The sequence below is a fragment of the Urocitellus parryii genome, chromosome 1, assembly GCF_045843805.1.
Source record: "Urocitellus parryii isolate mUroPar1 chromosome 1, mUroPar1.hap1, whole genome shotgun sequence".
NCBI lineage: Eukaryota > Metazoa > Chordata > Mammalia > Rodentia > Sciuridae > Urocitellus > Urocitellus parryii.
Genome location: NC_135531.1, coordinates 75,768,484 through 75,794,807, shown reverse-complemented (window position 1 = coordinate 75,794,807; position 26,324 = coordinate 75,768,484). Strand labels below are relative to the sequence as shown.

General features: G+C 34.0%; 1 protein-coding gene across 1 annotated transcript in view; it reads left to right on the top strand.

The window, feature by feature from the left end:
* The window catches only part of Arb2a (ARB2 cotranscriptional regulator A), a 308,340-nt gene extending 287,977 nt beyond the window's left edge, over nucleotides 1–20,363 (top strand). The window contains exons 9-10 of the mRNA XM_077795123.1: nucleotides 16,795–16,911; nucleotides 20,280–20,363. Of these exons, the coding sequence (XP_077651249.1) occupies nucleotides 16,795–16,911; nucleotides 20,280–20,363 (201 nt within the window). The remainder of the gene's footprint in view (nucleotides 1–16,794; nucleotides 16,912–20,279) is intronic.
* The last annotated feature ends 5,961 nt before the right edge of the window (nucleotides 20,364–26,324 follow it).

Genomic DNA, 26,324 nt, shown 5'->3' with positions numbered 1-26,324 from the left:
TTTCTTTTGCCTTATGCTTTTTCTACAAATAAAATTAAGCAATAGTTTTTCCTACTAATTTGTGTTTCATTAGTAGTTTCTTTGAGACATATACATTTAGTCCTCCTGGCTTTTTTCTATTTCTCTTATTTATCATTTTTATTTGTATGGATGTTTTTTTTCCCTTTTCCCCCATTTGTGGGTTTCATTACCAAAATTGCTATTGATAAATAAGTAAATTAATATTTCAGGAAATGAGAAGCTTACTTTGCCTTTTTGTCACTCTAAGATACCTGACCGGTCTATAAAATATAACTTTTAAGTTTTCTCATATGATAGATTGATCAAAAAATGTATTTAAATTCCATGAAGCATATGTGATATTTTAATATATGAGTTATGTGTTGCATTTTCATCCCAAGAAATATGTGTATTTTATTTATTTGTATTTAGCATTCAGGATCTAACATTCAGAATATGCACAGTAAGTTACAGTATTTTTGAAATCAGTCTCTAGTACAGGCTAACTATACTAACCTCCTATTACCAACATGAAGAGAAAAATGTTTAAACACTCTTACAGATTTAATTACAGTTTTAGATCAATTTGAAACCTTCGGACTCAGTTCTGGTCATTCCAGTTTAGCCATTCGGCCCATGCTGCATGTATTGTGTATTCAGCAGCTCCTATTAGACATCTTCACAGTGAGTGATTCTGCTGGGCTTGCTGACACCCGCTTCATGCATGGCCTGCCGTGCTGGATGAAATTTTTTTCTGAGCTGCCTGGAACATTAAAGACATCTTGGCCATGTCAGTTTGTGTACAGTGTGTGTGTGCCCGTGTGTATGCATGCACCCTAGGGTACTCTCACACTCACACACATACACATATTCCTGAGCAAATTAATATTAAATAAATGATTGTGTGGTGTGCCTTTTTATACGTACAAAATAAAATTTGAATAATAATGAATTTATAATTTATTACATATATATAATTTTAATTATTTTGTTCAGTTAAAATTAGCAACTTTCCTCTAGCTTTTATTGTCTGTAGTTATTGACACTAGGGGGCACTGCTTATCCTCAGTTGCATCTTTCTTCAGGAAATGAGGAAAAATACTCAGCTGATGTCTTTGCTAGTACTTTAATTAACAATTGAATTTGAAGAACTCTAGGCAATTTGATTCTTTGTTATTTTGATTTTATTTCTAATGCTGATATATACAGCTAACAGATGAAGTGGATCTATTGGTTCTCACAAGTAAATACAGTATCCAATGTCCCATACAGTAACTTTCTTTCCCATTGGAAATGTCATTCTTGGCAAAACCAGAAGGGCAAGTTTGCCCAGTGATGAGGTTTAGATCCCTTGCCAGCTGTGCTTCTAGCCAGCAAGTGTGATGAACAGCTTTAGAAATCAAGTGAGAGAAAGCATTCAAGAGTTAGTGTGATTCATTTGGCTAAAGGTCAAGAAGAGAGATAACCAAAAGAATATGAATGACAAGTGCAAATAGCAATAATTTGTACCTTTTTGCTTATATAAATGTCTTTCAATGATCTTATTTGTAATTTTTAGCATGCACTTAATTCCAAAGTGACTTGTAGACTTTAAAAACTATTTTAAAAGTTATTAATGCTTTATTTCAGCTAATCACTTAAAAATGAATAGAGAAAAATGGATGTACTACAATTCATAACTCTATAGTTTAGAGCTGCGGCCACTAAATAAAAATTACAATAACAATATAAGTAATTAAACATTTTTAATTGACAATTATAGTTTGAAATCTTAAAGACATAGATTTTTTTCCTGTTCATATATTAGAATCATATTGCCCATTCTAAACTCAAGTTTTAAACTAAGATGCTACCTGTAATCTCTAAAGACATTAATGGCATTGTTTTGTTACACTTACTATATGCTTTTAAAGTAAAACTCCCTCTTCCTCCTCTCTCTTCCATTCCTACCTTCTCCAAATATGGAAAGAAATTGGTATCCTGTAGAATATAGAAAACTATTTTACCCTACTCTTCTAATTAAATCAGATCCATGAAAGAACTGGTATAATTTTATATTCTCCTCTAGCCATATCTTATCTGTGTGAAAAAATATATTTAATATACCTGATTTCTTATCTAAAGGTACTAATTTTTAACCAGTGATTAGAATAAATCATTTTTGCAGATTCTAAAGTTTTCACAGCATACATTTTATATTATGGTCAAAAGGCATAGAAAAGAGTCCTGGTATAGTTAAGTTTGGTTGGAATACCCGTAAAATACCTGAGCATAAACACGAGGGCAGTTTTTAAATAAAATTGGCAAAATTCCTTTTCTTTGCAGCATAACAAATTGGTTTTTTACTAAAGCCCTTTATGAGAAATTATATTAAAACTTTTCAAAGAGAAATGAGTATGTGCATTTCTAGGTTGATTTTCTTTTTTCCGAAGTGTTTTCCTGGTAGTGTTTACTGAATAACATACTTTTAAATAGGTTAGTATTAAAATAGTAACTAGTTTTATATAATTTCCTAAAAAATATTTTCAAGATTAATAAATGCTTCAGAAATAAATGCTGTTATTTTTCTTATAGGCATTTTTTTCTAATTATTTCTATATAGCATCATAAGAGCAGTAGCTAATTCAAGTTCCTCTCTGATCTTTGGTAATAGATCTGTCACTTACTAAGAATAGGCACCACCTAGTTAGACCCTATCAGTTCATAAGCAAAACACTGATTAATAACTATGGGGCAGCTTTTGTTATATTCAACATTTTATAATTCGAAATCTTATTTTCCTGGTACTAACCATCTACAAGCAATCAGATGCCAGCCCATTTATAATAGGTTTTTTTCCTCCTAGCAGGATGTTGCTTTTGGCTATAAAAAGTTAATTTCAGATCCTGATATACTTGCATTAATTTTTGAGACATTGCTGGGTGTAGTACAGCAAAGAATAACGTGAACATCACACCACTGTGCTGTAGCTAATCATTTATTACCTCAAGCCAGAGAAGCTGTGTTAATGTGAAGGCCACAGTGTGTCTCTGGAAAAGATGGAAACTGACAGAAAAGGTCTTAGAGATGGTGTCACAAGAGTCCTGAAAGAGGACCACAGCACAGTGGGAAAAAAACAATAACACTATGTAAAGGGATATATTTCAGTGCTTACAATTCTGGGCATCTTTGGGATTTTTTATGATTAGAATAAATTATTGTCTTGAATAACAGACCCTATTCTCTATCCAAACATCTTTGCTTCAGAATGGGAAAGCTCATTGTAATGTTATCTTTTCACGACCATAAGTGTTCTCTAAAAAACATATGACTGAGATGTTCATCAGCTGGGATGTTTGCTGTAATTCACCAATAAATTTGAATAATTTGACATAATTTCTGACAAAGATGAATGTTTCCACATTCATTTCCATAGTAAGGCAGTGTCTGTGTGAAGAAACCAGTTTGACTGACTTGACCTGCCAAATTGATCAGAAAAATAACAAAACAAGAGCCATTCAGTCCACAGAATTAAAGCAGTTTATGTGTACAAACCACTTGGTGGCCTGTCAACCCACAACTTGCATAAAAGTAAATCACTTTGGAGCCTGTCCATTACAAGGCAGCAAAGCACCAGGAAACCCGTACCAGCAAGGAACAAATGGCACTTGTGCTCTTGGATGGTATAGAGTGAAAGAGAGGCATTATCAGTTGTGGAATTTAGATTTTGATACTGATGTTATCCCATTTCATACTGTAAGTAACTGTAAAATCACTTCACCTATATTCTCAACTGTACAAAAAGCAATTGGACTATGTAATGTCTAATGTCCTTGACAATGCTTTTCATTCTTTCTTCTATGCATTGTTATGGAGAATCCACGTAAGCCATAGTGTTACTTATATGTAATAGCATCACTTCTACATAAAAGCCATAAGAGGTATAATTGCATTGCATTCATAAGTATTAGAATGTGAATTTGAAGGCAGTAGAATCTAATCCACCCACTCCCACAGACTGAATAAAAAGTGGCATCAACATCAAATTATCTTCTTGAAAACTTAATTCAATTACTTGAAAATTCAGCAATAAGTTTATTGTCCTTTTTATTTAAGGAGGAAAGGGACTAATAGATAATAGTGTGTGCTGATAGTTGTGTGGGAAGAGACAGACTTAGGGAAGACTTGCTTTGCCTGACAACTTAGTGACAGAAAGTAGTATGGTAGATTTCAGCATGACACCCACAATAAGGAGTGGCAGGTTGAGTTCTCATGAAAGTGGGTAAGGAATCAGAACTACAGAAACTCAACATTCGTTCGTCATGTCTATGCATAGTCTTCTTTTGTGGTATCACCTTTTTCTCCCTTTCATTAGACCCCTGATTACAGTAAACCTTCCCCTCCAGGAATCACTTTTTATTTTCAATCTAGGACTCTTTGACTTCTTTTGAATGTCATTCTCTCTCCTCCTTTGTTGATATTTAACACCTATTCCTTCATACATAAATGCCTAGAAGAGTTATATAGAAGCTATCACCCCAGATTCAGTGGTGTATACCTATAGTCCCAGTGACTTGGGACGCTAAGGTAGAGGGATATGAGTTCAAGGCCAGCCTCAGCAACTTAAGGAGACCCTGTTTCAAAATTAAAAAAAAAAAAAACAGGAAGAATTGGGTATGTAACCCAATGGTAGAGAGCTCCTGGGTTCAATCCCCAGTAATGCAAAAAAATAAAATAAATTTTTAAAAGTTATCACTTTGCTTGCACTGTACATCCTCAATAAAATTTCTCTGAAGACACTTCTCTTGTTCACCCAGTTCTGTACCATGTCTATTTTACTTGCAATCTCATTAGATAAAAACCTATGAATAATTCTGTTTTGTATATTGCTTTTTATATTATTAACACTCAGTAAAATAGTATAAGAATTTCAGCCTGCAGGACTATCAGTCTGTCACCTTTCATGCACTACGTTAAAATTCTGAAAATGTAAATGTAGTAATTAACCTGATATGAAACAGTGACATATAATTGACTTTCTAAATTAGTGAACTACTGACTCTTTTTTTATATCTTTGCCATTTTATAGGATTTTATATTGACTAAATTGCCTACTTAACAAAAGGTGTGATGTAACAAAAATCCTGCCACCTACCATAATAAATACTGATGCTTATTAAACATCCTGTACTGTGCTGCCTGAGTATTTTATTTATTTTAGATTCTTGCTGTTTGAATTATTTCAGACTTGTGAAACACAGGCAAATTGGGACTCTAAATCATTGACTCAACTGGTGGAATGCCTTCCAAAGAGTGCTAAGGAATGGACACATGACAGAAAATGGAATTTTTAAAAATAGCCTAGAGAATCATTCTCCCTCACTCACATGTCACCCTTCCTCAGTGTAAATTTTTCAATGCACTCATGCATCAGAGCTGTCATCAGATGTCTAAATGATAGGTTTCAGGATTCTTCTCTTACTGTTAGTGATCCGAAGTGCTACTCCAGTGTTTTCCATTAGGGTGGATATTGATAGAGGACACTTAGTGTATAGTGACTGTTGTTTATGGTTCACTAGTATATGAACTCAGAAGTGCTCTTTTCCTATATATAGTGCATATGTGTGTTCTCTGTGAAATGAAGATGCATATACATAGCAGTAAATAACTACTTTCAATCCTGTCCCATCTTTTTTCTCACCCGACATTCATATGCTTTTGTGCAATAAATACAATTCCTGAAAGTCCTATCTCAAATATATTTCAAACCATCTATTTCTGTAGACTTTCATTATCATTTCAAGAATGTGAGGTATGCTTTTGAAAGGAAAATGTCTCGAATATATAATCAGAATTATGTTTCAAGTAAAGAAAAAAACTGTCCTGAATTTTGTTGGTCAGTGTCTTGTGCATTTAAATGGTCCTTAAAAGTAGTTGAATGAATAGAAATTTCTTCCAGCAAGAGTATTCATTTTAATGTTTAAGCAGGAACAGAAGTTTCAGATATTCAGCATAAGTTCCTAGGTAGAAGAGCCATCTGGAGATCCTTGTTCAAATATTTTAAAACATTGTAGGAAGCCTGTGGCTTACACTTTTTATAGTGATGTCATTTTTTTATTTAAAACTGGGTGTCAACCTGTCCCAGTGTCTGGCATCTGTAAAACCCACAATTGATTAGCACATCCAACTTTAAAAACATTTAGGTAATTTTGACTGAGCTGATCAAGACAAATTCTCCTCTCTACCATATATACATTTTATATCAGTGGCACCATTTCAGCTGTATGAACATGAATCTACATTGAAGAAATGTGATTGAGCCAGGTATGGTGGCTCCTGTCTGTAATCCCAGCAATTTGGGAGGTGGAAGCAGGAGGATAACATGTTCAAGTCTGGCCTCAGCAATTTAGTGAGGCCTTGAGCAACTTAGTGAGACTCTTTCTCAAAAAAGTGTTTGGGGATGTAGCCCTTTGGTAAAGTACTCCTGGGTTCAATTCTCAGTACCAAAATAATAAATGTGATTAAATGAAGATTACCTGGAGTTTCTGGAGGCAAAAACTTGGAAATATTTGAGAACATAGGGCAGCTAAGATCTGGGAAAGAATTGAAATCTCAGATGCCTTTAGTCTCCAGATTTAGATAGTGCAGTGTTTATTTTCTTGATATTATAAGGAATAAAGGCTGAGATTTGAGAAGCTAAGTAGTTACTTTTACAATGAATCCTCTCTGACCATGCTCACCTCTTCTTTCCCCTATCAACACCATTAAGTTTGATCTTATTATTAGCAACACTAAGTAATGTATTTGAAGTCTGGGTATTTTGTACTTAGGTGTATTTAAGTTTGAAATCACAGAAATAGCTTGCTTTATCTAACAAACCTTTCATTGGGAATTCAAAAATCAAACCATCCCCCAGTGGACTTATAGAACAATTTTGAAACTTGATTTTGATTTCTTTTTGTATGTTAGTAGTCATTGCTTCTTTTAGCTTGTGTTTTTCTCTTTATGATCTTTAGTTGGACAACAATGCAAACTGAAATGTGATAATATGGTGTCAGATTATGAGAGGTCTAAAAATCAAAGAGAATCTACTTGGTCCTTTAAATATTAATAAGATAATTATCAAAATGTGTTCTAGAGTATACAAATAAGACAGTAAAGTGCTAGGTACATAAAAAGGCTAATTTAGATTTGAATGGACAGTAAGTGAATGCTGTAATTTCAGTTATAGGTTTTGTTAGACACTGATGCTACTCAAGTGCACCTTCAATAAAGGTATATATACACCTTTATTTTTTTATTTATTTATTTAATGTGGTGCTGAGGATCGAACCCAGTGCTTCACTCATGCTAGGCAAATGCTCTCCACTGAACCATAACCACAACCCTGCTGCCTTAATTCTTTGGAGTCTTCTCAGCAGCCTTTAGCTGTCATGCCCACCGGAGAGTGCCTCAGTCACTTTGGGGCCCATCCACACAATGTGAGATATTAAATACCAAGCCATTTGGGCCTAACTTGGGACAATGTGAAGGGCCATTCTCGTTCCATGGCTCTTCTGGGGTTGTGCAAGAGTGTTATTGGGCCTGCTTACCACATTGACTTCTCTCTGCCCTTTCCTGCTTTATTCCTTCTCTTCTTTATCTATTGATCCTTAAGAATACTTCTTTATTAATTCTGCATGCTAAATACTATCTTTGTCTGTTTCCTAGGGAACCCAACCTATAATGCAAACTGTTTCTAAATACACCAAACCAGGCATCTCTCTGGCTTCCTAATCATCACCTTCCTTGATCTCTTCCATTTCTGTAAATAGCACCTCTATTCCACAAATCATTTTTGAGCACCTGTTATGTGCTGGTGTATAGCAAATGGGAATGTATTGTTGACAAATATGGTTCTGCCTTCATTAAGCCTACTTTTCAGTGTGAAAAAAAGACAGGAAATCAGTCATTGCCAATATTTTAAGTACTTAAGAAGGAAAAATGAAGGATATTACATTCAATAGCCATGGTGTAACAACAACATGATTAGTCAAGATCTAGCTGTGCCACTTACTAAGTATGTAAACATGAGCAAGCTACTTTCTCTAGCATGAATTTTCTCATCTTGAAAACAGGTGCATAATCCCTCAACTACCAGTCTCCTTAAAAGGAACTGTACAATTTACCAAGATAATCTATACATAGTTAAAATATTAACTGTTTCTAGAGAACATATCTGAACCACCTTTCTTCCTAAATTGTAAGTTCTTCCTAAAAGTTAGAAATTATGCCAGCTTCAAATTTATAGTTTTACTGTGTTATCTAGAACAATTTATCAGGTAGAATACTGCTTTCTCTGTTCATGCCAGCTCACAGAGTTTACATTCTTTATATTGAAAATAGTACAGGTAGTTGGATCTTGAAAATATTATTTATAGAGTAATTTTGTTAACTTTTTAGAAAAAAATCAAATCCACCAAACATCAGTGTGCAAATTAAATGTAAAGGTTTGTAAGTGAAATTTGTTAAATAACATTCTCAGAGCAAAAGAAAATAGTATGCTTTAAAACTTAAAGGTGTTAACTCTCTTCAAGATAAATGTGTATACTTGCCTCTCCTGAGCCTAATGAAATCTTTTGGCTGCACATTTTAAGCAATTCAATGTTTGATGATTCTTGAGTACTTATATACTTGAAATATACTTAATTTTATGCCTAAGTATTTCCAAAATATAACAATTAATAAAAGCTCAAAACTGATTTTTGACTGAATATTGTGAACATGCTTGCTACACATTTGTGCCAAAAACATTTCTTGGTACATAGTCCTTCCTTATATTTTTATAATATAGGCTTTTCATATATAGTCATTATAATTTTCATATCATTGTTTTATGTCACCTACTATGGTCATTCTCATTGCATAATAAACCTTTTATCAGTTAAGTCACATTGAGGATCATTTATATCATTTTTTGGTACTTGACACCTTTAATTTTTCCTTACACTTAACTTGTCTTTCATATAATAGATGCTGTTTTATTGATTAGTAGGGTACATTTTTCAACTACTCGCCCCCTCCATCATGTATTTTTGTAAAGCACTGGTCTTCTCTCCCAACACCCAGATTGTCAGTCACTTAATGTTTGCTTTTTTTTCCCCTCTTTTCTTTTCCTTTAAACTTACCTTACACATGCTTTTTTGTTTTTGAGGAACCCTGCACGTGGCAGCGTGGTCTAGGCAGGAAAGGAAAAGGAAGTTATTACTGCTCTCTTCTGGCTGCCTGCAATAATAAATCATAACTTGCCATTCCCTAACTGGTGGCTAGAGACTTATCTTCATAAATGCATGTGACCCAAGAAGTTTCAGTTTACATACCCTATCCCTTGGTGTTCTGCCTGTGGAGAGCCTTTTCCTTCCTGAAATTAGACAAAGGTTGCAAGAATTGAAGCTAGGGCTTCAAAGCACAGGAAAAGAGAATGTTGTCTTATCCTGTTTCTGCAGTGGAGATCCAGCTGGCCATGTTTACCTAACCAGGGTGTGAGACTGCATGTCCATCTGTGAGGGGCTCAGCACAGCACTAAGGGTTGCTCTTTAAGTTTTGAATTTAGAAACCTTTAAAAATATTTCTTGAAGTTTTCCTACATGGTTATATTTATAGTGATAATTCTTTTGGTTTGGAGTGTATACTTTATTTTGCTAAGGATTGAACAGAATGGAATTTTATAAGGTTACCGATTTGCTAGAGTAGCATTTAACATCTGTGACATACACATGTGACATCTGTGTTATACACTTTTACTATCTAAACCAGAACAGAAAGGGGACACTATTAATAATTATACTAGTTCAATTTGCATTAACTAGCTTGTACAGTCATACTATTTATAGCAGATTATTTTCTTTAAAAACCTTTGAGTAAGCCCAAGTCACTTTGCAGAATTGAGGTAGTGAGAATGGAAATTGGTGGAGTAGTTGTATGACTCTTCAAAAACACTACCCCTGTCAGCATGAATTTGATTTCACTGAAGAGTACATAGATACCATATCTAAAAAAGGATACATTTTAGAAATTAGAGATGAATATCAAGGTAATAATTAACAGCTGACATCATTGATTTCTTATATGCCTTGTCTTCTTTACGCTTCAGCAGCCCTGGGAGGTGACTACACTATTATTCCCATTTTGGAGAATAATAATTACTATTATTCCCATTTTTTCCATAATTAACCAAAGGTAAAAATCTTAAGTCTGTCTGATTCTTAAGTTCGTTTGTTTGCTTTTAACCACAACATTATAGTGCCTTCCTCTGAACATTCTTTATATCATGTTGATTATCTCCCCGCCCCCACCTCTCTTGGTACTGAGAATTGAACCCAAGGGTGCTTTACAACTGAGCTGCATCACCAGCCCTTTTTATTTTTTATTTTGAGACAGCCTCAATAAGTTGCGAAGCTGGCCTTGAATTTGCAATCCTTCTGCCTCAGTCTCCCAAGTTGTTGGGATTATAGGCACATGCCACCACACTCAGCTCATTGTTTATCTTTTTAAAAACACAGATGCAGTCCAGTCCCTCTCTGTGAAAAGCAAAGTGGTAAAGGGACTGTCTTCTTCACTCAGCACTGCAAAGTCATGGATTTATGCTTTGTTGCAGCTCCAGTCATTCTGAAAAGGCTTAGTGGTGGAAGGAAAGTGGAGCTTCCACAGGATTGCCTCAGCAATTCTTTCTTCGTTTTCAAGTGCATAGTCTAATTTTTTTTTAAATATATTCATCTCAGTATTTTTTATTTATTTATTTTTTAGAGAGAGACAGAGAGAGACAGAGAGGAGAGAGAGAGAGAGAATTTTAATATTTATTTTTTAGTTTTCAGCAGACACAACATCTTTGTTTGTATGTGGTGCTGAGGATCGAACCCGGGTCTCACGCATGCCAGGCGAGCGAGCTACCACTTGAGCCACACCCCCAGCCCATGACTGTTCTAATATTCTAATTACAAGATTTTAAGTAGACATAATAATTGGCTCTTTCCTACCCCTTAACCATGCAGTTATAGAAGTATTAGACAACATTACCAAAGGAAAAAGCAACCCTTCATAAATTTTTCAATTTTTTGATCTATGCCTTTTTAAAAATAAAATGTATCATTAAATGCATGATAAGTTAACTGTCATTAGCTTCTTCTAAGAGATTAAGGATAATACATTACTTTACAAATATGAAGTAGTTTACATTGTATATTTTTATGGAATCACTAAAATTGTGTACTATTTGCCAGATTCTATACTAACTGCTTTATATTTTGTTTATTTAATACAATGACTCTGTGATTGAAGAATACATTAATCATCTCCTGTGACATTCTCATGATAAAATTGAGGCACAGAAATAGTCAAAATAATTTGCTCACGATATCCTCACCATAGTGAGGATTTGAGCCTAGGGAACCTGACCCCGAAGTCCTTGAATTTAACTTCCACACTTAACTTATGAAGACTGCTTACTTGATAGCTTATATTTTCAAAAAGAGAAATAATGAATGCAGATTAGAGGTGTGGACTATGGAAGCTAAATATCATAGTGGTAACTGAATTTCCTGCTGGGCAGTTTAGTCTTCACATTTTATCTACCAATGTGTATTTCACTAAGGTGCTAATGCCATCAGTGACAGAATCAGGTTTTTTACATATTACAGCAAAGGTGATACTGGTCTGTGAGAAGCATGATATTGGGGTTGATTTGCCTAAAAGAAAGAAGAATAAGTAGTCTTGAACATAAACACAGAAGATTGCCAAACCCAGTGTCAGCTGATTAGTCATCTTGATACAGGGTACATTGGTAACCTGCAGGGCAAAGTGCCATATGATAGGAAATGTACATGCAAAAATTTAAACTGATAGGAGAAAGGTTTGTGTAAAATGTTATGATTTGTCAAACCACATAAAGACCACACTCCAATAGAAGCATTGAGTGTAATTGTAATCTACATAATGAAAGAATGAAAAAATACCAGTTTTTAATACTTTCCAAGCCTTTGACACAACTTAATCTGAAATCTTAACCAAAGCAGCTCTAGAGGGAGCTAATCCATTTACATTTATTGCATAAATATATGCATATATATATATATATATATATATATATATATAGTTTTTTTAAGGCATCTCAAACTTTAGCTGTGCTATTAACCAGAGCAACAATTTATTCATGATTATACAGTAGTAATGATCTTCAGGCTTATAAACAGCAGTAGTATCAGCTCTGATCAGATGGAAACGTGTTTTTTAAATTTTCTTCAGAATATTCTTTCTTGTACAAGTAATTCATGTGCTATAACTTTCACAGTACATAAGCGTAATACTTTCACAATACATACGTGTAATATATATATCTACGTGCAACCCACAGTGGCCTCTTTTAGTAAGTCCCCTTGGACTTAAAAATATAAGGAGGAGTAAGTACTCTGAGTGCCATGGCCACGAGGCCACAATTCAGGGAAATAAAATTATATGTTATTTTTTTTTTACTTAGAGTGAAGTCAACTCAATTCAGAGTTTTCTTTTCCATTAGGTTGACAATATTGTTTATGGTTAGACTAATAATTCTCAAAACCTAAAACCTTGAACTAAAAATATTCGAAAGACTTCATTGCAGAGAACCCCTGTATCATCAGCTTCTTCTTGCCTTTAAAGGAAATCAAGGTATCTCCTTGCCTTAAGTTAACTTAAAATTCAATTTTGATTTGGTGAAAGTTAAAAAGTCTTTGTGGACTTTATGGAAAGTAACTCATGGCAGAGTTCTTGGAAAAAAAAAATCCAGGTGAAAACTACAAGAGTTTTATAAGTACAAAAAGGGAAATTGGGAACTTTTAGGATGACAAGAAGCATTTATAGTAGGCCAGGAATTTATTAAAAGAGAATAGCAGGTACATCATTTGAGGTCTTGAAGAAAGCCATGGTTTGTGTAATAAGTTAGGTGGACAGAAAAGGCGGGTTCTGCAGCAAGATGGTGGCAACTCTGTGTAAGGGCTGCACCAACATGGAAGGAAACAAAAGCAGCTGCAGCTGAGCTGGTTCTCCCACACCTCTCCTGGATCACGGGTCTTTATCTCACCAATCTTCCATAGTTGCCAAATATTTTTAATTCTTACTCTGGAAGAAAAAATAATAACTAATGCATTTTCCCCTCAATTTCAGCCCCACCAAAAAATGTTAAGAATAATATGAGCCTAGGGCTGGGGTTGTGGCTCAGTGGTAGAGCACTTGCCTAGCACGGGTGAGGCACCAGGTTCAATTCTCAGCACCACATAAGAATAAATAAATAAAGGTCCATCAACAACTAATAAAAATATTTTTAAAAGAATAATATGAGCCTTTATGTGTATGTCCTATGTTTTTAATCTATTGAAAATACTTGATGTTTATTATATTGGTTAAGCTTCTATTAGATTAGAAAATATAAAATAGTAAAGGAAAGAGAAGGTTAATTACATTTAACCTAGCATGAAAGGACTATGAGTAGATCAGTGGGTAGAATTAAGAGGAAACAAAAATATTAGGTGACAGGATCCACTATTTTTCAATAATTCTGACATCATCAATATAATTTGTAGAAAGGCCTAGACATTATATATTTTACAAATGTAATAATTATGAAGTGGTGTTAATTATCAGTTTTTCTCAAAGCTTACTTCTGTCTTGGCTGTTTTTTAAGAATTTTTATATTCCTTATTGATATGGATTCGGACCAATTTCTAACCATTTTTTAAATGTCCAAATCACTGAAATACTGTGTATATATAAGCTGGGCATAATGGTGCATGCCTATAATCCCAGCTACTCAGGATGCTAAGGCAGGAGGATCTCAAATTCAAGGCCAGCCTAGGAAATTAAGCAAGAACCTGTCTCAAAAAAAAAAAACTAAAAAAGGGCTAGGAATGTAACTCAGTGGTAGAGCACTTGCCTAGCATGTGCTAGATTCAGGGTTAAATTCTCAGTACTACATAAAAAGATGAGAGGTCATTAAGCAAAGGTTTATTTATGATAAGAATATTATATATTACTGAAAATTAGACTCCATGTGATACTGATAAAAGAACATATATATCCAATCAAGTCACAATTGTGTCATTTTGTATCTGTTTGGCCTGTAACCTGTTTCTTAACCTGTCTCAGGTTCAGTTCCCTCATCCACAAATAGGAAAAATAATGTAAGTTCTTCATAAATTTCAATATGACTTGAGAATAAAATGGGAATTAATTCATACTCATTTTCAAATTTGTTGACTATTCAGACACAAATAAAATATATATACAAAAATATTAATTGTAACTGTAGCATACATAGCCTACTAAGCCATGAAGCTTTAAGATGTTGATATTGATGTGTGAAATAACTCTCTATACTATAAACAAAAATTTAATATCATCCTCTCTTTTTGAAAGATTTTTTTAGTTCAGTTGATCTTAAATTGTTAAAAAAGATCATATACTGAGTACTTCATAGTTTGTTTAAGAGCACGTAGAGACATTTAGATCACAAATACTTACCATGTTTTAGAGATAAAGATCTTTTTGAAAATCTCATGAAAGCTAAGGATTCTTTCCCCAGAAAAATATGCACATATAGACAAAATTTTTCAAGGCATTATAAGGTGTTCATATTCATGGATCCTAAGGCTCCAACTCCATCTTAGGTTGACATATGGGAAGAACTTTGAGGACATAGCTTTCTCTTTTTCATATTTTTTAGTTTTCCAGACTGTTCTGATCTTCTATTATAGACCATATTATAGAAGTGTCTGCCCAACTGCGCCTCCATTCACTCCTTGTTTTAGCTATACTTCATCTAAGACTGACATCTCTGAAACAATCCTGATTCAGTCTACTCCTACAGCTGCCACTCTCCAGTCCTTTTCATCAGTGCTTATTCACAGTGAAAGGCAGTAAGTGAGGGAAGGGCAACTGATCCAAGCTAACAAATGCAAGGCGCAGTTGTTTTAGACAGAAATGGCAGTTGTGAATAGTTGTTGTACTACTCAGGCTGCAGAAATGCTGAGACAAATATAAATGTTGTGAAAAATTAGACATAAAATTATCACCAAATTCACAATTCTACTAATCCTAAACAGTCAAATACTTGATAGTGCTTGGTAATGCAAATAGTTTAGAAAAATAAGAGTAAGGGCCTCTAATTTCTTTGTTAGCCAGATGGATTCACTATCGTGGTATTTTGTTTTTTATAAGCTAATCTTGGTTTAATTTGTATATTTGAGTGTCAGTATAATCTAATGAGCCAATATTTTTAACGTAAAATCTAGAAAAAAGTAGCATTCTACTTAACAACTAATGTGAAGTATTGAATTAGAGCATTATCTTAGGCTTTTCAAAATTTTTATTTGTACTGTAGGTGAATTTTGCAATAATATGATGTTGATAACCAATACTGATTTAAGATTTAATACAAGCAGAAATCAGAGCAGGAAGATTTCAGGTGTAAAAATGCTGCTTAGTAAGCTCTAAAGCTGAATTAGATTCCCATCAGGTAATGTTGAGAGGAAATGCACATATTCAATTTTTTTTTAAATTACCACTCCTTTTTTATCTTTTTTAGTTGTAGATGGACACAATACCTTTATTTTATTTGTTTATTTCATGTGGTTCTAAATTGAAATCAGTGCCTCACAAGTGCTAGGTGAGCACTCTATTGGCTACAACCCCAGCTCCTACATATTCTGTTTTTAAAGAAATTTTAAAGAATTAGACATTTTTAATTCAGAATGCCAAAAGGCAACATTTGGTATCAGATGTATACCTTGCAGTCTTCCCTGTATGAGCTTTCATCAACATTCACAATTCTTCCTTTTTTTAAAAGTGCACTGTTATATAATTGGTGGACAATTTATATAAATTAATGACAAATGAGAGAAAATTTGTTCTTTTTGTTTAATATAAGAATTTAAAGGAAGAAAAGATATTTGATGCCAAGAAAGAGAGGGCCTTACTGTGAAATTTGTCTATTTATTTTCTTGTAGTTCTAAGTTTGTATTAAACTTTCTAACTTTTATGCCAAATTAGGATCATTAGTGTTAGTAGATTAAAATGTTTTGGGATTGTTTTGATGTAGAATTTTATTTTTCAGTTTCTGGCAAACCACTGACAAATTTGTCAGTATCTCAAGCTGAGTGATCTTTTTTTTCTTTTTAGAAGCTATTTATAGACATAACATTCTATAGGAAAAAAAAGTTTAAGTATAATAGTTTGCCAAAATAAAGAAATAAAATATTGAAAAGAGAAATAATGTTGATAAGACTTTGGGGGAAAAGAAGGATTTTTGCAGGCATTTAAAACACCAAGAATTACAAGGCTGTGGTGAAGAACAGGCTAGTTAAATTGAAGTTAAAACAAGATATCTTTCTTTACTGATCTGCCATGTACTGAAAATTAGTAGAAGTTAGTCCTAAGTAGCTAACAGTGAACCCCAGGTGCTAACTTCCCTGAAGCAATGAAATTGGAAGTGATGGAAAAAATTTGTAAAAGAAACCCTCAGGGATTCCCCTGTGATCCCTTTAATCCTTGAATTGTCAAACCACATGGAAAATAATAGAGCTGCGTAGTTCTAAGACTTAAGTGGTATTATCTTTTTAAAAGAAAATATTAGGTCTTTTCACATCTATGGACAAGAATAGAGTATGTGTTCAGTGCAGAAAAGAGTAACTTTGAGCCATAGATGCATATGGCTTTTTTCATTTTTAATATATTATTATGTATGACTAAGCAGGCTGCATTCAGTAGGAAAAATTATAACCAATATTTTATTTTTCTTTTTTAAAACAGATGATTCAACGAGAAGCGGATGTGAAAAGTAAGGTAACTGCTGTGGCACTGACAGACTCTGTTCACAATGTATGGCATCAAGAAGCTGGGAAAACGATTCGGGAATGGATGAGAGAGGTGAGACTTGATTTGTTCAATATTGCATGAATGGCTGTGAGTCTTTATATCTTGAACTCCCACCAACATTTATCACCTTCTACTTCCACAGTCCCTTTGGAGAAGCAGAACATTGAGAGGAAACAGGAAAAACTGCATGCAGTTAAAGTAATAATAGAAAACCCTCCAGAAGAACAAATGATTTTTTTAAAGCACCTCCCTGCCCTTTGGCTTTCCATAAAATATTATGTATGCATGCAATATATGTTAGAATTTTGGCTAAAGAGTGATGTGGTCTAAGGAGACTCTTATTCTCAGATGTTTAATTTTTCCACTATTTAGCATTGGTACCTCTTAATGACAAAAAAAGAAGCTTAGTGAACACTCAAGCCTTGTCCTTTTCTTATGGAAAAACAGTAAGGATGTGCCACTCTTGAATTGATTGGCTTACTACTGCCAGTAGGGGGAGAAGAAGTAAAAAGCTAAAATAGTATTATACCAAACCCTTGAGCAAGGAGAAAGTAACCCAGGCCCTGGCCATTGTCTAGCCTCAGACTAAGAAAGCATCTTTTTATACTTCCTAAGTGCTGGTGAATCTGAAAACTAACAAGGCCTCATAGAGCATGATTTTTTTTTCTTTTTTCCAAAAGTTTCAGCCCATTATTTCCTTTATTCTATTCCAGATATCCAGTTGAAATTTTTCTTTTATTTTATATTTACATTTCTGATATTATAAGCAGTTGATATCAGCTATCCCACAACAAATCAATAATAATCATAATTAATAATTAGCTATAGCAATTGTTTAGTCACATAATTTATTTGCATGCATATGAGTGAGCTGATTAATCTTCCTACATTTCTCTCAGGGTATTTTTGTTTATTTGGGTTTTTTGAGGTGCTAGGGATTGAACCCAGGGCCTGGCACATGCTAGGCTTGTGCTGTTCTGCTAAGCCACACCCTAACCCCCTTGGGTTTTGTTTATAGAATATCTGAATATCTCTTTAGCTGGCCTCTCACTATAGGAATGTGTGGTGGATAAATTCTACTAGGCTTCATAATCCACTATAAGAACCAGAGAGTTAATGTTCAAAAAGAATTTTGAGTAGATAGAAGTATATGATATATTACATGCACCATATATTTGTATTTTTAGTGTCACCAATCTGCTATCACTATTGTTATTCTCCATTAGAAAAAGTGCTTTTAACACATGGAAAGTCCAAAATATTTTTTCCAGTACTTATAATACTATAAACTTATAAAGGAGCTGGGGGTTAAATCAATTCTAATACAGAGATGCTTTCTGACCACATCACTTTGCATGTTTTTCCTTTCACAGTAAGTAAATCAGTACTTATGGTTCTAGCATGTACCAGCTACTTCACTAACACTTATACTCTTAGACAAGCCACTCCATCTTTTTGGCCTGCTTCATAATTGTAAATTAGAGATAATAATTTCTATGCTGTGTCCTTCATGATCTCTTCTTACAAGAATCAAAGGTGATGATCAAAAAGAAAACCTCCTGGGCTGGAGTTGTTACTCAGTGGTAGATCACTTGCCTAGCACACATGAGGCACTGGGTTTGATCCCCAGCACCACATAAAAATAAATAAACTAAATAAAGGTATTTTTAAAATGATACTATGTTTAAAAAGAAAAGAAAAGAAAACCCCCTGAAAAGCAAATGGCAGTACATAAAGAGATGAGATATATTATTATAGCAAACACTATACTATCTCTGAGATAAAAGTTATTTGATCATTCTTGGTTGAATTTTGAAATTATCCTTGCTGAGACCTCTTCCAAAATGACAACCAAAATGGAGGGTATACAAGTCTGTGACAAATGTCCTTGTCTAATCTACCTGTGTATGTGAGAAGATTTCATTGTGATTTGGCAAGACAAAAGCTCAATGTTTCCAACACTCAGAATGAAACTTCATTCCCTCTTTCTCATTTTCAGTACCTTTCCACACTATAAGACCCCTCAAAATTATGAAGAACAAACAAGCCTGGATTACAGTAAATAGGAAGGGCTGTTGTAGTGATCATGAGTTTTGGGAGAAGGTACTCTAGAGCAAACTTTGTTTCCCTCAGCAGCCCTCTTCCTACCACCTCCTATAGTTTCATTTGAGATCAGTAAACACACTGAGAAATTTTGTAGTTATCCTTCCCAAGAAAAATACATTAGCTAAGCTGGAGTATTGTCCATAAAAATAGCAGTTTGGTTGTGAAGGAAGCCTTAGTGCTTTTATCCTCTTGATGAATGGCTTCATTATTGCATCAAACATTGCTTTAAAATTTGTAAGTAAAACAATGGTACAAATTGCCTAGTCATTCCTATTATACTAAAAAATAGTAAAATTGGTTTTGCTTTGCAAGCATTTTTAATGTAATAAAATTATTAATGGTAAGCTTTTTACTATAAAAGCTGTCATTTGTTTTAAACTTATCAATTTAGCATATAACACAAAGATTAAGAAGTATATCTTGTTTTACTTGTGTAATTTTTAAATAATAATTCCTGTGCTGGGATATAGCCTAGTGGTAGAGCATTTACCTAGTACATACAAGGCCCTGGGTTTGATCCCCAGCACTGAAAGTATAGTAATAATAATAATAAGGAGAAGAAGAAGGAGGAGGAGGAGAAGGGAGAAAGGGAATAATAATAATTCCCTTTAAAGGGAGAAGATCAAAGAGGGCTACTTTTGATAATTGCTCCAAGTAAAGGACTAAGCATAGATGGTAAGCCAGTCTCAGGAATGGAGGTAAAAAGCAACTAAAGGCAGCTCCTAAGAGGCACTTCTCAGAACTGAGTGGCCTCTGAAAGTCTCTAGCCAAACCAGATGTACAGTTTTGTGGAATAGTCGTGGTTTCTTCCTGTTTCTTTCTGTCACCCTTCAGCTCTGATTGGAGGCTCTAGAAACAGCCTAGTGAATCATAGTTGTACTTGTCTGAAGATACAGTGTCTTCCATATTAAAAAATCACTCTTTAAATCAGTTGTTATGTACATTTCAGACAAATGCAAAAATAGTATGAAAAAACCTAGACTCAATCAGCAGAGGAAGCATCTCCAAATACCTTACACAGGAATAGCCACTACCTACTTTTCTCTTTAAATATAGTAGATCCTAGCATTCCTATAAAATTTTTCATTTCATATCTACTTTGAAATACTGTAAACCCTTGGTTCAAGTTAAATGGAGTTGCCCAAGCCTTAGGTCTTCTATATCAGTAGATTCCAAACTTTTGGCTTATACAAAGAAGAATTTTTACAATGACAAAAATCTGTAAAGTCATAATCTCAGAGATCTTACAAAAAAATTTAAATTGAAAATACTTAATAGCATTCATGCCATTGTCTGTTTTCTCTTTCCTTCAGACCCAGAGAAACACTCATTTTGCGATTCATCCTAATCTGCTGGCTGTGGCCAAAGGCTTCTTTCTTTATGCTTCTTCATGTTAAGGGGCACTGCATCTGAGACTCAAGCATGAAACTTTTGGTATTTCTAGTCCAACATGCCTTGTTGCTTACTCAGGGCACCTGAGAAAAAGCTCTCAAAGGCTGCTAACACATACCATTCAAATTTCAAAAAAATTCAAATTTTGAATTTATGTAGGGCTTTCCTAGTGGGCTATCTTTGTTGCCACCTGAAATACTTTAGTAGTGTTTATCCTGACTAAAGAACTGGAATGAGGGCTAAATTGGGACATTGATAAGAACAATAGATAAGCATTAGAAAATAGTGAAAGATACTAGGTTTGTAATTATAGAAACTTAGCATGGGGAGTCAAGTGTGATAAAATGGAATTTCAGATGTTGAATTCATATGTAATAGCTATTTGAATTTCTTACATGTATTTTCCAATGTTTATGTTTTTTAAATTTCATTATACTCTTTATCATATGGCAAACATTTTTAGCTTGTTTTGCCTTGTTTTCTATATAATTTTCTCAGTAGGGTAAAAATGCCACATACGTATACACAAATTTATAGTTTCAAACCTTTACGGTTCTATACAGGTACTTTGTCATTCCATAGAACTTTGGGGCATATTCACTTCAGCTGTAGGGTGCTTAACTTCTTTCTGATTTTTATGAGTGATCAAAGGCTAAGACATATGCTTAGATAAAAACTGAAATTTCTGAATCGTAAAACGTGAACATGTACTTTGAGTCAGTGTTTGAGTTAAAGGTGATCTGAAGAACCTGGACAAAAGTTCATTTTGCTCAGCTTTAAAAAGTCAATAACAAGTTAGAAAATGATTAATCTCCTGCATATTATAATGTACCATCACTTTTATTAATACTAGAAAAGCTTGTGAAACATAGTTTTACATATGTGAACTGTAGGTGAACAGTATTAAAAGACTGACATATTACCTGGGTAATAGCCAACCTTCATTAGATTTGGAGGTACTAGTCAGATGAATAATAATTAAAATATATACCTAATCGCTGCCTGTCTGTTGGTAGTGCTAATTGCTGTCATTGAAAAGACTGAATTGTTTAAGAAAAAGAGAAAGAAAGAGAAAGTCATTCTTCATTGAAGCTATCTCCCTGTATCATTGGGAGCCTATTTTTAGTACCTATAGAAGTCATGATTTTTGAATTTATTAGGGGCTGTGATGAATGATAAAACAAATCATCCATTTACATATCTTGACACTGCTTTGGAGAATACTTATTTCTTACAAGCAAGTGTCACATTGTATATAAAAGCTGGCTAATTGTGTGCTAATCTTCTGCATTATCTAGAATTCTCTGATGTGGTATTCTATCAATGGTAATATTAATTTTACTTATTTCAAATGTATGAAATATCTTCTGAAACTATTTCTTTTATAATTTCTACTCTCTTACATTGTATAATTTTGCATTCAGCTGCTAATTAAGATTAGGAGTGCACATTGTAGAGTACGTATCCATTCTAAACTGGCAAGCTTTTATAATACATGAAAATAGTAATATTTTATCCATTTTAAATATAAAAAGAGAGAAAGCATTTAAGAACATTACTAGATGTTGTGTTTGTTTTCATGTTTTTTTTCCCTGCACAGTTCAATAGTTTCATTGATCCACTGTTTCTTACAAAAATCTGCCATGCTTTGTGAACTTCACTTTCTAATCTCATACAGCAACCCTTCCTTTATATTATTCCTGCTCTCTCTGGTCCCAGAACAGTAGGGTTGCCTTGACAAATCTATTCAAAAGCCATTCCTCGGCCTTTATTGGTGGGGACTGGGGCCTTTGAAATTCTCTCCTCACTGCAACACAGCTGACATCTTCTTCCAGACAGAATGAATTAAGGAAATACAATAAGACACTTGATCTACCAGTCAAGGATCTTTCCACAGTGAAGACGGATTCCATGGTGCACAACCAGGGCAGCAAGCATCTATAAATACACAATACATGCTTGTTTACCAGAATAGCAATCACTGATTTTTCCTACATGATTGATGGGATGATTTCTTTTAAAATAAAATCTGTCTGGAAATTGAGTATGTGTGTGTGTGTGTGTGTGTGTGTGTGTGTGCGCGCGCACACACACACGTGCATGCACACAACTGAGAAATTTTCTAAAGCCATATGATTTTAATATCTTTTTAATCCATAATTAAAATGCATACTTAAAATGTATAAAAGAAATAGAGTATTTTTATTTTGTTTGTCTGAGTTGCAAATCATCATCACCTTAGAGACTGATCTTTAAAACTGAAAAGTTTGTGTCCTCAGATACACAGCTGCAGTTCACCAGGGGAATTTCTATATAACCACTTTGATACAGCCTTCATGAAGCAAGTCAAAGTAAAAATTAAAAGAGTACATTTATATGGGCCAGATTTTGAGGAGTAAAAGCAAAATTCATTTCTTCTAGTATTCCACAAAGAGTATAGTTTAGAAATTAGCTATTCTTTCCTATGTCAAAGTAAGAATCATTTCTAAAAGTTTTTAAAGGATATCTGTTTAAATTTTTCTTAATTATAATCCCTTTATTCACATGTTTCTTGGCATCTAACCTTTTCTTAGAAATATAGTATATCAGAGTTCACAGAAGATTACATGTATTCTTAATATTAGCACAGATGATTTGCTAAAACATAAAAATATACTTTTTCCAGTCTTTTTTGTCATGAAAAATTATTATTTACATAAGAAAAATATTTTAAATATATGATAAATAAATTGAATATACTTCCAGTTATTGGTTTTATAAGACAAATTTATCTCTTTCAACTGAATATTTGGCCATGGTTTCAAATGTGTTTCAACCACATTATCTCTTTTACATTGCAGAACTGTTGTAATTGGGTCTCTAGCTCAGAACCATTAGATACATCAGTGGAGTCCATGCTACCTGACTGTCCCCGAGTCTCAGCAGGTATGAGTTTGATTAAAGATATGTGGGTTTGTCTTTTTTTTAAGGTTAAAAACATGCCAATGAGATGTATAATCCTTTTTTTGGGAATTAAGTATGTTGTGCTACCTAGAATTGTTGAAAGAATTATTGGTAGTATATGACATCAGTCTAATCCACTATCAAAATTTCTTCAGAAGCTTAAAATGCTTACCAAAACTTCAGTAAGATAAATAAGTGAGATAAATTAATAGTAATAGAAAGTTGCTATTGGAGCTTGGATAGACAATGCCTAAAAAAGACAGACTGGTAGCCATATAGAATTTTTCACAGGATATTTATCTCTGATCGAGCACCAACCCCATGATAAGTCAGGCAGTCAAGACTATTGTATGGCCTAGAGTCTTTAGGAAAAAAAAGTTTTTTCATGCTAAGATTTTTAGCTGGACCTTGTGTGTTAGATAGAATTTAGATTGTGGGAAGACAAGCAAGATGGCATCGTAGGTAAAAGAAACAGCAGTACAAGGAGCAGGGACTGGAATAGATCTGAAGATGTTCACAGAGAATAAAGGCAAGACTGGCCTGCCTGTTGAAAGGAAGGAGGTGAAGAGGTGAACACCTCAGGAAGCATTTGGAAGAAAATGTAAGGATGGCATTGTTTCCAGCCTACAGGGTCTGTACGTGAGTCTCTGGGTAAGGAAAGAGAGTGGCATTGTCGTTGCTTTCTTATTTTGGCTTTCACAGCTCCCAACCAATTTGTATGATAACACAAAGTGAGCAGTGGTATCAGATTGTGACTAATAACAGAAATGGACTTTTCTCGCCATGAATTCTGGATAATAAGCAGAATAAGCAGATATTTGGAACACAAACTACTCCATGTAACAATCATAGGTGATAGTTAATCCCTAAGTGTCTTAGAATTGCAGAGATGTTTACATATTGGGAGAAAATAATTTGGAGAATAACTCAAATTCTAGGTAATGAACTATTGTGATAATTAAATACCACTACCATTAATACATAAACTTCAGGTGAGTTTCACTATCACTATAGCTAAATTTTTATAAGTTTCTCAGAATTTAATTGTAAAAGCAGCCCTTAGGAGATTTGTACATTAAAAAACACCCAGACACAGACACACACACAAACACACACACACACACACACACACACACACACACATGAATATGTTTATATACATAATTTATGTATGTATTTGTATACATATATTATACAATGTATTTTCATTATTCATGGTGATTATATTCTATGAAGTCACTGAGAACACCAAATTAGCAAATACTGGATCATTATTCTTGAGGGATGTATAGTGTCATGTTCCTGTGAGCCTCTGGTCACATTTTTGTCAACCAATCAATATATAAATTTGTTTTATATGTTTCTGTTTAAAGACAACTCATTTAATATACATTGTTGAGTCATTAACATTGAACTCATGGCCAGCAGTACTAACTCATGCCTAAACAAAACTGATCTACCATACATATTTTCTCCATAAGATGCATCACAGCCTTTTCATACTTATGAATACTAGATAGCACCTCAGCACTATATTTGGGGGCCATTTGAAACAGAGAAATCACAAAAATATGGAAAAACATGATACTAAGTCATCTGGGAAAGGACACTTGTTTACAGTGTGAGAGCTGAAATAAGAAGGAAGAGTATGGCCTTGTTCAACTTTAGCTAAGAACAGTGACTCAATTTTTTAACCTCTCTGCACATGCACATGTCTGTGAATGATTGAAAAACTGCCATGTTGATTTTGATTTTAGGGTTACAAATAAATTTTAGTGAATAACTGAATTTAGAAATATGGAATATACAAATAATGAAGACAGACTGCATTATTTCAGTATAAAAGAAAACATTTGACCAGAACTAGTGAAACAGTGTCAGTAAGTGTTAACTTTGCATTTGATCCTGGAACTTGAGTCCACAAAGCAAATACCTAGTAAAGGAAGCTAGATATAAAGTGGCAGAGAGCAAGAATGAGCTAGAACCCATAAACAAGAGCTGGAATCTATGAAAAGATGGAGATGAACTGAAGTCCATCTCAGTTTTTATTGCTTCTGTTTTTGGTCGTCTGGATATCCCGTAGAAGTGTTTGCCCTTTGTCATATGGAGCTAAACACACATATATCTGTACCAGGAGTCGGAGATGCTGGAGAACTCAAGAGAAGGTAGAGCAGATGCCATCCTAGTTATTGCCTCACACCATAAGATGAGCCAGCAGATAAGTGACAACATGTGTGTGCTAGAAATGCTGCTGTCTCACATTAAGCCTCCAAATTTCCCACCAAATGGAAAAAAAAAATCCCTTGTGTACCATCCTAACCAGAAACATAGGAAAAATAATTCTGGAAAATGTAATTCAACCTAGCCAAATTTACACATTAAAAATCTACCACAATGGCCCCCATGCCAATTTGGCATACTTCTCTTTAAGACACACTTAATTTCCAGTTAAAGAAATTAATAAAGTCATACTTGCATCTAACATGGTACAGCTACCCCATGTACAACTGAAAACATACCTACCCTTTTCCCAGAAGTAGGTACAAAGTCTTTTTATTGTCCTTGCCTTACAGCATTCTTCTCACCTTTGGTATCCTATAATTTAAATATTGTATGATAAAGTTATTATTGATACATCTTAGATGATAAAGGAATAAAAGACAGTGTAATGAATCGGACATAATATTATGGCCCATGTACATATATGAAAACAACACAGTGATTCCCACCATCATGTACATCCAAAAGAACGGAATCCTAATGAGAATAAAATATATCCCATGCTTGTGTAATTATATCAGAATGGATTCTGCTGTCATGTATAACTGAAAAGAACAAATAAATTTTTAAAATACTTTAGTTGTTGATGGACCTTTATTCTATTCATTTATTAATATGCAATGCTGAGAATCAAACCCAGTGCCTCACCCATGTGAGGCAAACATTCTACCATTGAGCCACAACCCCAACCCAAGAACAAATAAATTTAAGAAAATAGAAAAAGAGGGGCTGGAGTTGTGGCT